Raw genomic sequence first — 13,950 nt, forward strand, 5'->3', positions numbered from 1 at the left:
TGCCAGTGGGCGAAGTAAGTATCCACGTTTCCATGGTCTACATGAGGGTGCAGAATTCATAGCAGTTCCAGCAGCGTCAAAATTGTGGGAAGGATGATAGTCATGTGCAGCAATTTGTGACGACGAGTCAACTCTGGAAGCTTGTTTGCCACCCAACCAATTTATGTTTGCAACATTAGTTTGCATAGCAGGTGATGGGGCACCAGCAGAACTAGTTACCGAAAGCTGACAATAATTCCATCCGCACTGATCAAGAATTCTGCATATCATCCAACAGAGGATAACACGTGGTGGTGGCCAAGGTTGTGGCACCAACAATCCAGTACCATTACTGCACTCAAGTGACAGCCAATGAACTGACCAATTATCGAAATGGATCAGGTGGTGGCCATGGTTGTAGGCCACCACACTCAACAACCAACTGATTTCCACACAGATTGAACAGATCACCCAAAACTAGAAATGGATCAGGTGATACCTCAAGATGGTTGCCACTGCACCCACTTCATGCAATCTCCCATGGTTGTAGGCCACCATTTCTACAGATAAAGTGCAGTGCTATTGGCTTTCCTCTGGATGCCTTCTGTAGTTGCACTGGCGGAGTCATAGATGGTTGCCACTGCACCCACTTCATGCAATCTCTGCACCAAGGTGATACCTCAAGCAGGAACCCACTGATCAAATGCATTTTCCCATACCATGAACGAAACAACCTTGTACCTAGCAGCCATGGAGGTTTTGGTTGCGTACATCCTCGCCCATTCCCGATGTCGGTACTGTCCTCTTGGGGCAGTGTAGAGGCAGGGAAAGCTGTTGATGGCGCTGATGGTGCTATGGACACTGGAATACAAGCATACCGGTACAGGCTTAGTGTCGAACACCTGGTGGGCGAGGCGATGAGGAGCTCGGGTACGCCAAACTGGAAGTCAAGAGCCGTGTCTTGGCTAGGAGCGGAGGTTGGGGAAGAGGTGGGCGAGGCCAAGGCGGCCATCACCAGGTTGCTGGTGGTGGGGTTAGCGCAGACGAAGAGGGGCTTGCCGGTGGGGAGGCCGAGCACCTGATCAGATGGCGGCCATCACCAGGTTGCGGAACGGCTCCGTCTTGCTGACGAGCTGGAGGTGGATATTCTCGGGGACGGTGGGCCGAGAGGAGGCGGCCTCACTGTCGGAGGCGTTGCTGTCGAGGGAGGGGATCAGCAGCGCGTGAAGGCGCACTACCGGGGCATCCGGAAGCAGCCGTGGGGCTGGTACGCGGCGGAGATCCGCGACTCCTGGAGGAAGACGCACGTGTGGCTGGGCACCTATGACACTCCCATCTAGGGCGCCATGGATCTTCTCGCGCGGGTTGGAGAGCGCGACGGGCGCAGGGGCCCTGGTGGCCTCGCAGATGGGCGCGAGGTACGACAGGACGGAGCCACCATGGACGGAGTTGTAGCCGGTGCCGGTGGTGATGTCGACCTGGAGCGAGGCGCGATTCTCCAGCCTGCCGACGCCATAGGCGAAGGGGATCCCGCGCGGGGGCGCGGACGCCTGCTCCGCCGAGTCGTTGGTGGTGACGGGCGGTTCAGGGAGCGTGCGGTGGATGTAGGAGAGCTCGGTGACGAGGACGAAGCGGTCGATGCAGGGAGTGACGGATGCGGAGTCCTGGTCGGCCACCACGATGTACGAGGAGGCGCGGTCCGCAGATGGGTCGTGGTCCGCGAGAGACCTAGCGGCGGCCTTGGATTCGGAAGCGGAGGCAGAGGCGAGGGAGTGGAGGGTGGCGAGGGCGGAGTTGTTGGAGTTGTAGCCGGTGCCGGTGGTGACGTCGACCTCACGCCCGCTGCTGTCGGAGTCGGCGACGAAGGCTGGAGGGGCGGTTCGAAAGGCCGCGTTGCATGCCTCCAAATCCGACGCCATCTTCGTCACCATGACTAGGATCTGGTCCAGCATCTCCTTGCATCGTGCCTCTTGTGCGGCATCCATGGCGGAATCTGAGAGCCCACAGATCGAGAGCTCCGGTACCAGTTGGTGCTTCTGCAGCGCCGTCGCTGGAAAAGCTACGCCCAAGCCCGATGTGAGCGACGACGCCCTATGCGTTTGAGACGAGAGATAAGGATAAGGGGCACTAGGGTCATTTGGCCTTTGTTTTTCAGATTTAGAATTTTTTTAATTCGTTTAATTCATGTCCATCTAACGGACGTCAGAAACAAGGGCAAACAGACCGTTCAGTTCAAAATAACAGGGGTAAAAACACAAAGTTGAAAAATGAAGGGTAAAATCACAATTAGCTTACTGGACAGGGGTAAGAACACCATTTTCCCTAAATAAAATGTCTTGATAAGAGCAACGCAAGCGTGGTGTCTTCTCTCTTCAGTATGGTGGTGCTGAGCAAGACGGGAAGTCTTCTCTCTTCAGTACTGTGTACATAGGCTGAGCCTGTTGAGCCGGAGTTGCATACATTGTAAAAATTTGATCCTGTCGCTGGTTTTGCATTTTAGTGTGACAGTCCTTCCAGTTCACGAGCTATATTGGTCAATGCTTATCAAGCCGACGCTGTCATTTCGATTTGTTTAGATCCGAGTTCGTTGCAAGACGCTCAAACCTAAATGACGACTTTAACTCATACTGATTAGTAACACGAAATAATACATAATGCAGTGTGACAATATCTCGCCGCTGTAATTTAATTAGTTAGATTACATTACTTGGTTCTTCCACTCAAGAACCTCATCAGAAACTCCAGTCCACGATTGCACGAAACAATAAAAGCAACCTAAGACGATTCCTCATCGTATGAATCCTCCTCACTCGTGAACGTCAGACTGATTGTCCGACTCACTGCCATCAGACGCAATAGCAGGTGGTTTCGCAGACATCTTGCTCAGAGCAGCAGTCTTGCTTGCTCTCTGAGAACGTGCAGCAGCAGTCATACTGGGAGTGGCTGGAACCCTGCTTACCGATGTTGCAGGCACGCTAACTTCTCCCCCTTCTTCGTCACTTTCGTCGCTAGAGGATGGTGGTGCCTGTTTCGTTTTTCTCCTGGCAGGAGCCGGAGGCCGGACTGACCGTGGTGCTGGAGTAGGAGGCACTGCTTGATTGGTGTCCAACTTGAAGCCATCATCCAATCCTAGTTTCTCTGAGAAACAAGAGTAAGGTGCGATAAGAAGCATTAGAAAATGAAAGCTTACGAAAATGCAGAGATGCATTGACATGATATAGGTTCTTATTTTTCATTAGACGTACTGAATATGACATCTGCGTCATCTTGTGACAGTTCTTCATCTGGACAGGCATCAAGCGATCTGAGCCGTGCAGCCATTTGAGCTAGCTCCTTCACGAGCTCCTTGTCGGAAGCCACTGAGGCAGCCAAATGATTAACCAAGCCTCTCATGCACTTGATGGCCTTCTGTTCTGATTGCCGGAATCTTAGAAGCGCCGCAACCTTGCACAGGGCCAAAGCATATGCTTTCCCAGCTGCGGTCTTCTTATCTGGGCAACTGACTACCTAGAGCATTTGCACCATATGATGTCAGTTTTTTCCCTATAACCTCTATAATATAATTCTAACAAAAAAATTGTGAGGATGTTTGTTCGGTGTCCAGCAATATTAGAAAAAAAATGTATATGTATTTTCTAGATTGTTCATTGATACCTCTAGTGCTATACGGATAGCAAGCCCTTCCTCGCTGATGTCAAAATTGTTTGACACATTTGCGGAAACTGAAGCACTTTCAGGACTTTTCGAAGCTTGGTCCATACTTTCTGTTGAAAATAATTGGGTTTGCACCATTTGCGCCATAAAACGAGAAGCTTGAACCGCAAGTTTCCGTCTCTTTGAAATAACATGAGGGCTACCCCCAGCATTACCATATAAACCAGGCCACATGGCTTTCATAACAGGTACAAATGCGTTGGAGATACAACTCTGAAAAGAAAGGCAGTCAGTAAATTTGATCAGGGAAAAAGTTACATAAAATAATTTCAGCCAGTGTATGGTAAGCTTTATCGGCTTGCCTTGTGTTTGTCTGAAAGTGCTGGATAGTGCTGAAAGAAGACAGACAGACATTGTTTCAATCTGAAACAGAAAAAAAAAGCGCATGTGAGAATAAACAGAAAACAAATGCCTTTAAATAACAGAGGACAAATGAGCAATTGACCTTTCTAGTTCTTTAGCTTGCTCTGAGAAATACAATCTAATGAGTTGAGCGAGGATAACAGTATGCAAATCAGCAGGTATACTTGCAAAATTGCCACTGAGGAGAAGAATCTTTGCAAAACCTTCACCAAGTATGGTTGGGACATTATCATGATTATCACCCTCTAGATCGAATTCCCAGTCATCTTTATGGAATCCAGAAAATAAAATATCAAGAACTCCAATGTTTAGATCATCATCATTCTTATCAGAGAGGTCAACTTGAGTGAACTGAGACTTTTCATAGCTAGGATCTGGCGATTCAATCCCAATGGCTCGATCTATTTCTTGTGGCCCATGCCAAGTTACAAGATCAACCAAGGCCTTGCATGCTATGGCACTAACCAAGTCAGGCCCATTGATGAAAGATAAGCGTAGCTGCTTCACCAACTCTGCATTAGGTCTATTCTCTAACAGTCCAAGGAGACAAAGGCATCTTAAAGCAGCCCTTTGTACATCAACGTGATTTTGTTTTGCCTACATGAGATAAGATCAAGGGCATAAACTTTATAATTCAGCTCAATTTAATACCCATAAGAGCAAATGTACTGTATACAGGAGCTGAAGAATATTAGCATATAGTACCAACAGGTATATTCTAGGTTTGGTTAGAGTTAAACAAAACTTAAGTTTGAGTGAGTTTATGGAAAATAGTATCAATATTTAAAACTCCAATTAGGTATATTATGAAAATATATTCCATGACAAATCTAATGATACTTATTTAGTACGATAAGTAATATCTTTTTATACAAATTTAGTCAAACTTAAGAGAGTTTGAACACTATTCTAGAATTGCATCCTTTTTGGGACGAAGGGAGCATAATATAAAGTACCATACAGTATACACATAGAGAACTGTAGGACAATTGGACTTACTGCAGGAAGCAACAAAGAGTGAAGCAGTTCTGAAGGCTCAATTGCTGTGGCCTGGAGATTCCGTAGGGTTGAAGTATTCTGAAGCAGAAGACCTGTCACAGCAAGACAGTGCATCCACTGCATGAAGTCAGCTGTTCTCTCCCTGCAAGGTCTAGCCAGCTCTTCAACAACAGTGGAAACCACCATTTCGAATTCACCAACAGAAGAATGCACTTTTTTGGCCAACTCTGCCACTGCTTTCGCCCAGTCTTTGTCTCCTCCAAGACTCACACCATCTCCAATTGCAATCTGGTTCCCATCATTGTCAACTTCATGTTCAAGAGGCCTGATGAGAAGCTCATGCAGAAAAGAACTTGCAATCTTTCGGTTCATAGTATCAGAGAAATCAAGCATTTCACCAAGTAGCAATAGTTGCCTTGAAGTGAAGTGATAATTTGGTCCTGAAATGGGCAGCTAAGCAATAGAAATAGTCCATACATAGAAAGAATAATAACTACTCTTGCTTACCGGCAGAAAGGTGTGCCTTTACCAAATCAACATAATCAGTAATTGTGCTAGGAAGGACACTGTCTAGAAGATCATTTTTATCAGTAGCCTCAGAAGCATATACCGCTGCTTCTGCACCTGTAGTTGCTGCAGCCTCTGAGCCTTTGACCTGCAGAATAACTATTGACTTAGTAAAGTATTGATTTAACTTTAAAGAATGATATTGCCAGCCAGGAACAAGCCACTATAAGCCGGTAGAACTAGCAAAAATTTTTCCATAATTTTAATATATTATATTAAAAATTAGCAGAACACATGCATTTCCATGATTGCTCTAGATTAGATCCAACAATCCTATCAGAAGGTGGATAACCATAAGAACGGTGTGGTCAGCATGGCTGGGAAGGTCAGGAGGGGGAGGGGTATCTTTAGGTCAAAGGAGATATCGAGATAGATTGAGAGGAAGAACTAGGGTGAAAATGGGACAAATATTTCCTGATTATCTGTCGGTTCGAAGGGGTTTAGATATTAAATGGATAATCCTTATCTAAATACGGACATTCAATATCTGCACCATATCCGAATCCGGATACTCAAAGTCAGATACCTGATACAGATACGGGATGGATATCAATATCTGACATATCCGAAACTAAACTATCCGTATCCGACCCTAAATCTGAAAGAAAAACAACTACCCATATTTGTATCTGTACATTATCCATTTACATCCGATCTGGTTTCATCCCTAGGAAGAATCTTAAGGGAGAAATACTACTTCTGAAATCAACCATCTTCTTAGTAATCATTCAGTGCAAAATCATGTCCCCATATATAACAGAGGCCTAACAATAGCATCCTAGAGGTAAAAGAAACTAATCGACTCGTAATTTGCAGCTCCTGCACCTAATCAGCTGGTATTGTTGTGAAATAGCAATAGTTACAAAATATTACAACATATCAGGTAATCTTCGAAGGGCGGGCCTGGTGCAAGCGGTAGAGTCTTACCACCTGTGACCGGAAGGTCCCGGGTTCGAGTCGCGGTCTTCTCGCATTGCACAGGCGAGGGTAAGGCTTGCCACTGACACCCTTCCCCAGACCCCGCACAGAGCGGAAGCTCTCTGCACTGGGTACGCCCCTTTTATATCGGGTAATCTTGACATGATATGAATGATGCTTGCAAAGGATTGGTTCTTCTCACCAAGTCATCTAAAAAACAATTAACTTCTTGGCAACACTAGGCATCCTAGATCTAGTTACTGCTACCACACTTTGGCATGCAAAATTATAGCAAAAGCAAAGGTCAAATTTTCAGGAAAAGAAAAGTTATACTTCGAGTGTATCTACATTGAATAGTTGACAACAATACTGTGTTAAGAATTAGTTTCTTCCAAAAGTACTATAAAAAATGTTGCATAACAAGCTAAAAGAGTCTGGTGGTCACCTGAGCTTCAGCTTGCAAATGCTTGCACATGATTCTCCAGTAAAGAGCAACCTCAGCATCCATGAGTTGAATATTGGAATCTTGTTCTGCTGAAAAATATTATAAGGATGCTGATATCAACCAGCAGAAAGAGGAGGAATGGGCAGAGACAACTTGATTCTTCCGTATTTTCAAACAAAGGAATTTGAAAAAACATAGCGATTCCATGGGGTTGTCTTTCAGGTTTATTCATTTCATTGGAGTTAGTTACTTTGTCCTTTGTCAGAGATTCATATTCACAATGAACATAAACTGATCAACAAAATCTGGAGAAAGGTCAGGTTGGAAAGTACTCCCTCCGTTCCAAATTATAAGTTGCTTTGACTTTTTTGATACATAGAATTTGCTATGTATGTAGATATACGTTTATGTCTAGATACATAGCAAATTTGATGTACCAAAAATGCCAAAGTGACTTATAATTTGGAACGGAGGGACTAGGAGATAGACTAGGATAAAAAACCTTTTTCACCATTTGCAGTGAAGTACTGCCTAATACTGTGCCCATCATGCACTCGCAAAGCACCATCTTTTAGAAGCACCGCCATTACAGATTCTCCAACTGATTCGTATGTCTCAACATCAAGAAATCTGAGAAGGGAAATCACATCTCCTCTGCAGTACTTAACAAGCCACTCATCCTTCAGCATCTTCAGGCACTCGTTGTTTACTGAAGCAGACCTATCGGATAGGCCCCTGTGAAGGACAGTAGTCCTTTGCTTTATGCTGAAACCAAAACAAAAAACTATAAATTCACTGACACAGTAAATGTTGTGCATTTCATGCATGTGCATTGGTCTGTTCTACTTCCAACGTATATGATTACTCACCTTAAACTCTGCAGGGGAAATTTATTTGAAAGCACAGAATATGCTGCTCGTCTAACGGATTCACTAATGTCAAGCATTGATTCAACAACGCTCTCTAGTGTATTATTTGATGGTGGAAGGGAAAAAACTATTGCCTTCCGAACCTCCTTCAAAAATGAAACAAGGCCACAATTAGATACAACAAGATGAACAAATCGAATACCAGTAACCGGAAAGCTATTAAGAACAATCTCACATACAGCATTCTGCTCGTTGTCTAGGGTCTCGAGGAATAAATCAGCAATGCCACCATCCTCTCCATCAATTGCAAAACGGGACAATGCTCGCACAGCATAAGTGCGAATTGCAGCGATTTTATCTTGAACCCGGACCTTCATGCCATCAATTACTTCATCCCAAATCTCATCGCTCACCTCAGCATCATCAGGCAACCGCATTATAATCTGCAAGCAGAATTGCACGTGCAATCTGAGTGGAAGGGCTCAACAATATGTAAATGAAGGACTTGCCAAGGTAAACACTTCTTCGTAACTAGAACAAAAGATTACTGATGGTGGCTGAATAAATCAAAGAAGTTGTTCAAGGGCAACATCCAGACTCGTGCTTTATTGAAGCATATTTGCACAAGAGAGCTGAACCTAAGCTCAATTGAAGAAGTTAAACACAACAAAATTTTAACATCTATAAACAGCTTTATACCGTACTGAGGGAAACTAGTTTTTCACTAAAATAAGTACTCCCATCTCGAGGGAGAAATAAAAACCGTAAATGGGGGGGCAAAGTTTCAAGTGATTTTCCTTAGCTCACCTCGGAGATGATTTGGCATGCGCGGAATCGCGCGGGCCGGTGCGCGGCCTTGGACGCGGTGACGAGGAAGCGAAGGAACTCCTCGAGGAACCCGTTCCCACCGCCGTCGGCCGAAGAAGATGAGGAAGCGGACGCGAAGGCAGCCAGGAAGCGAGCGACGCGGTCGGATCCCGCGGATCGGCGGGCGAGGGCGAAGAGCGGCGTGACAGCGACGCAGAAGGCTGCGAGGAAGGGGCGGCCGCCGCCTCCTCCTGAGGAGGAGCGGAGCGCCGCGAGCTCCCGCAGCTTCCGCGGGTGCACGGCGTGGGATGCGCGGCACTCGTCCAGCACCCGCGCCACCTCGCGCGCGAGACGATCGGAATCCCCGGCGCCGGTGACGGCCGCGGCGGGCGCCATGGGATGCGGGAGAGGATGTCTGGGGGAGGAGGCGGAGTGGGGGGGGATTGGGAAGGGGAGGATTTTGAATCGTGGAGAGGGAAACGGGTTGAAAACATTGGAGCGGAACTAAAGATGGCAACGGGGACCCGATCCCCGATTCCCCGCGGGGAATTCCCCTATTAGGGGACGGGGATGGAGTCAAATATGCCCCCACGGAGATCTAAACGGGGAGAAAACGTCCCTCGTCGGGTTTGGCGGGGACGGGTCTGGGGGAGCATTCCCCGTCCCCGATACCCGCATCCCCGCCCCGTTTATATACAGGCTTTGCTCTCTTTCCTGATGGCCCAACCAGCCCACGAAGGCCCAATATCTTCTGAGTATATATAACAGCAATAACCCTAGTTCTACACCTTTGTGATGATTAATATCCTGCTTCTTGCTATTTAGCTATTTTTGGATTGTGATTCGTGGTGTACTCTAATATTGTGTCGATGAACTCATGTGAATGATGATGAATTAACATGAATGGTGATGAACAAATGCGGGGACGGGGATCCCCGACGGGGATTTTTCCCCTCGCGGGGGCGGGGATGGGGGAGAAATCGTCCCCGTGAGCTTTGGCGGGGACGGGGACGGGGATTTTTTCTCCCCGCGGGGACGGGGATGGGGAGGCAACCTCCGACGGAGAATTCCCCGTTGCCATCTTTAAGCGGAACTGCGCTGCGCGACGCCGCCGTCACACTGCACAGTGGGACCGGTGGACGCGGTCACGCGATGGTCGCTATGGGCTGGTAAAGTGGTTTCCTTTATGGGCTCGTGCTGGGCTAGATGGGGCTCGACTAATCACTGGGACAACTAGAGTAGCCTGTTGGCTTAAAAAAAAAACCTAGAGTAGCCTGTTTGAAACCCTATAAATATTTCTGCAACGAACAAACGAGCAAGGGTCGACGAAATTAAAGGCTACAGTGAAGAAATGCATAGCGTGTTCGGCTGGTCACATTCCAGCTTGTCTCTCTCACTATTAAATCGGTCGAAATCAGCCACAACTGGATCAGCAAAACAGGGTGGCATTCTTCACGTTCAGCTGGTGTATCGGCCAGGTGCGCAAGGCGACGAGGCTTAGAACAATCCAGATTGTCGCGAGCTTAGCAACGTGGCTTAACTTCTCGTCGGCTGGTGTGGAAAATCCGGCGCCACCCACTTTGTGACGGGAAAACGAACCATCGACACGGAACTTGTGTTTATAAATCCACTTGCCAGTCATAATTTTAGCGCCAGGAGGACGAGGAACAACGCGTCAAGTGTAGCCTGAAACTGAAACTCTTCTCACCAATCAGGATCGGCAAGCATGCCGTGATAGTTCGCTGGATCGGTGACATCCGTAGAGTGGATGGCAAAAAGGTTCAGATGTTCAATGTGGAACTTAGGTTTACAACTCCACTTGCCAGTCACAATGTTAGCACTGGGAGGACAAGGAACGTGGCACCAGGTGTCATTGTCGAGCAAAGCCTGAAACTCGTCATGCATAGTAGCGCGCCAATTAGGATCGGCAAGCGCACTACGATAGTTCGCGAGGATCATCGATATTGTAGAGTGGATAGCATGATATTCTATAGCAAAGAAGCTTTTGTGGAATTTGACTTCGAAGATCTTATTCGAATTTAAATTGTTACGCTCTACCCTCGGGATGTTTGCCTTAAAGGTTGTTAAGGTCCTATGCCTAGCTGCAACATGGTTTGTTTCTTATGTATTTGGGGATTTCTATTCCTGGTCTTTGTGTACTCTGCTTTTAATGTCTTAATATATGTGAGCTTTCAAAAAAAATGGTACACAATTCAACCCTCACGTCCTACGTGAGGCCATGCAGCAGGAGCGTAGAAAAGGTGGGAATAAACCCGCCTCTGAAATGCCCGGTCCCCTTCAACCGTTGGGTCTCGACAAGACCAAAGGAATGGATTTTGTTCACAGTTTGCAAAAGGGCGGTCTCATCGCTGACGCGGAATGTTCTCTGTGGAATAGAGGAGCAAGATTGCGCCGCAGCTCTGTGCAAAGCCTGACGTCTACTGACGAAACATGCTTGCTGTCCAGTTTGACGACCATCTGCCGACCTGACGGTGTGCACAGCACAGGCCACAGGCAGTAGATATTGCTCGGTATCGCGACTGTCAGCATCGAACACATCGACGGATCGGCAGGACAACACAGCTCACACGGGTCTGGATCCTGCTGGTAATCCCAATCCGCGTTGACCAGCCGCGGACGACACTTGTACTCCGAACTGGCATGTGGCATGGTCCGACGCTGACTGGCAAGCGCCGCTGCCGCTGCCGAGTGCTGAATATGGAATTCCAGAGTTCGTTCTGGCTTGCTTACCGATCCATCGAGGATTCGAAACGAACACGTGGGTCTGGGACAACGGAACACACGGGTGGTTACAGTTCGACGAGTCCACCTGAAAAGCTAAGGCAGCAACCGCACCTAGACCCGGTCAATTTCGCGAGCGCTGACTGGTCACCTTCGATGCTGAAACGGTGCTGGATCGCGATCCGTCACGATCAACGAGTCGATATTAATCTGATCACCACCGCTAGGTTGATCTTCGGGCCAGGTTAGTTCATCGTCGATAGATCCCGATTCCCGCCGCGTCAGATCAGATCATTGTGCTGTCAGTAATTACCCTTCGCATGAGTTGTGTGTGTTGTATAGCTGTCCGTGTCATTATAAACGTAACTCATCCTTATAATGTGCTCTAGATTTTTTTTTACGCGAGTGGAGTGAAACCACCGTGAGTGGAGTGCAACGTGCTTTGGCTGTTGGTGATAGAATTCTTGATCATCTACGCGTAGATCAGTGGGGAAATACTTAACTTAGGTAAGGACTCGATGATGTACCTCGTCGCATGCAGTGGCGGCCATAGCCACTGATGTCGGAATAGAAGTAGCATCGTAGTGGGGGACGGTCCAGTAACGACACCGATGGATCTTTCCGTCGCTCACAGCACCCCTCTTGATCGGACTAGGGTTAGACTCGGTGGGGAACTGGCGGCAGCAGTAAACCTCGTACTTTGCGCCCCGGCCCCCACCTTCCTCTTTATAGTGCTGCGCGATGGAAACCCATCAGACAGGAGAACAGCTGGACGCCGCCGATCAGGACGTGGATCAAAGACTCAATTGTCCGTTGGCCCAACCTGATGGAGATCAACATAACAGTTGGTTCTATTTTTACGCGATTCCGTGCGCTCGTCTAGATATTTCACATGTTCTGATGATCTCATCGAGTGCTGCAGCAGGTATTAATCAAACCCGAGTGATGGTCACTGCGTCGCAATAAAGCCAACATCCTCAGGTACTCACGAAGAACTAATATAACCGTTCAGAAGAACTCGTTGTAATGTGTTAGGCTGGTAAAAGCTTCTTAACCAACAAGGACAATAGCAAATGACAATAAGGATATGTCATAAAGGTGGTGGCAGTGATCTTCATGTGTTCCGAGCAAGAAAAGGTCGTCAAAGCAACAAACGATTATGGGTAAGTACACAGCAACGTCAGAAGCAGTACGGTTCACAAAAGTTTGTTCTAGGTAATGATTAGACCCGGCCGTCCATTCGTCCGAACAGACAAACCCCTTGCGCCGCTCGCCAGCATCGGAAAAAAGAAAGAAACAAGCCATCGACGGTGCACTCCGCTCCATACCCGGCGCCGCCGCAGGCGACACCGCCGCTCCCACTCCACCGGTCGATGCCGCTGGCTCCGCACTGTCCACGTCTCTGTACCAGCCTCCCCTTCCTCTCTCTCTCTCCCTCTCTCTCGACGTGGCCCAAAGTGCGGCAACCTCCGCGCGCTGCGCACAGCCCGGTGGTGCCCCAGTCGTGAGGCGCAGCCCCTAGCGGGGTGACCACTCGCCCGCATCACGCACCACGCGCCTCCGCCTCACTCTGCCTTGCTGCTCCTTCCACCAGATCCACTGCACGGTGAGAGATCCGATAGTGGAAGGGACTGCGGTGCCGGGCTACAGGGGCTGCGGGTCAAGCCCACGATACCAGCGGCCACGAAGGGGTCCCCGCCGGCCTCATAGTAGTTAGAGTCTGAAAGGTCCTAATAAATGGCTAGAGGTGGATGAATAGAATATAATTTTTTTTACAAAATCACTAGAGCACAAGGTTAGTAACCTAAATGACGAAATGCAATTTTGCTCTAGCTCTACAAGAGTTGCAAGCCACCTATACCAATAATTCTAGTTGCTATAATCTCTAGTTTCACATAAGGGCTAAGTCACTACTCTCTAAGCTAGTGAGCTCTCAGAGCATCTCCAAGAGTTGCCTAAATCTCTTTCTAATCCTTGGTTTTTAGCAAGATGAGAAAAAACTCTCTCCAACAATTCCTAATCATCCTCCTAATCTTTTAGAACTTAGGAAAAGTCACCATGTTCCGCCTAAAGTTATGCGCTTCCGATTCGCTCGTATCTTCTCTCCCCGCACGTGTTTGTCGGCCAATATAAATGTGGAAGGGCGTGAAAAGAATAAAGAGTAGGAAAGGGTTCCTGATACAAATGTACAAGAGAGAAAGAATATATAAAAGTGGTTATGATAATTTAGAAATAGTATAAGATTCCTGATGTAAAATTGTCTTCTATATTTTAGGAGTAGATTATTAGAAACTCTTGGAGATAACCTTCTTTATTCCTTCCAATACTCTTTTAGGAGCTGTAAAACTCCATGTTTTTGGGAAGAAAATTGTCACATCCGGCCTAGTTTGGAATTTAGCCTATAGTGGCCCATGTGTAAGTTAATGAAATATTGTGGAGAGTTTAGTCCCACCTTGGTTGTTAAAGGTGGGATAGACTAACATATAAGGCTTCTAGAGTCTATCCCACCATCCCCGGGTTAATCCTTTTACGCGAAGCGAGGATGAA

At 47.4% G+C, this 13,950-nt stretch overlaps 1 protein-coding gene across 4 annotated transcripts; it reads right to left on the reverse strand.

Moving 5' to 3' along the window:
• Nucleotides 1-2,610: 2,610 nt before the first annotated feature.
• On the reverse strand, nucleotides 2,611-9,095 carry LOC136520609 (uncharacterized). Of its 4 annotated transcripts, none has more exons than XM_066514175.1 (12): nucleotides 8,662-9,095; nucleotides 8,094-8,297; nucleotides 7,855-8,000; nucleotides 7,497-7,750; nucleotides 6,986-7,074; nucleotides 5,563-5,710; nucleotides 5,056-5,495; nucleotides 4,139-4,653; nucleotides 3,996-4,056; nucleotides 3,634-3,906; nucleotides 3,225-3,486; nucleotides 2,611-3,117 (listed from the first exon to the last, which is right to left on the reverse strand). In XM_066514175.1, exons 1-12 carry the CDS (start codon nucleotides 9,055-9,057, stop codon nucleotides 2,786-2,788), a joined length of 3,120 nt encoding a protein of 1,039 aa, XP_066370272.1. In that variant the 5' UTR covers nucleotides 9,058-9,095; the 3' UTR covers nucleotides 2,611-2,785. The 4 variants fall into 4 exon arrangements, with proteins under 4 accessions (XP_066370272.1, XP_066370271.1, XP_066370270.1 ...); XM_066514174.1 differs by having other exon boundaries at nucleotides 6,986-7,071; nucleotides 7,488-7,750; XM_066514173.1 differs by having other exon boundaries at nucleotides 7,488-7,750.
• Between the last annotated feature and the right edge of the window lie 4,855 nt (nucleotides 9,096-13,950).

The sequence above is a fragment of the Miscanthus floridulus genome, chromosome 18 (assembly GCF_019320115.1).
Source record: "Miscanthus floridulus cultivar M001 chromosome 18, ASM1932011v1, whole genome shotgun sequence".
NCBI lineage: Eukaryota > Viridiplantae > Streptophyta > Magnoliopsida > Poales > Poaceae > Miscanthus > Miscanthus floridulus.

Excerpts from the sequence above, each read along its gene's own strand:
- LOC136520609 (XM_066514173.1), bottom strand. The coding sequence starts at position 9,057 with ATGGCGCCCGCCGCGGCCGTCACCGGCGCCGGGGATTCCGATCGTCTC. Across the intron at positions 3,907-3,995 it reads CACTTTCAGACAAACACAAG|AGTTGTATCTCCAACGCATT; the intron begins GCAAGCCGATAA and ends CTTTCTTTTCAG. Across the intron at positions 3,118-3,224 it reads TGACGCAGATGTCATATTCA|AGAAACTAGGATTGGATGAT; the intron begins GTACGTCTAATG and ends CTTGTTTCTCAG.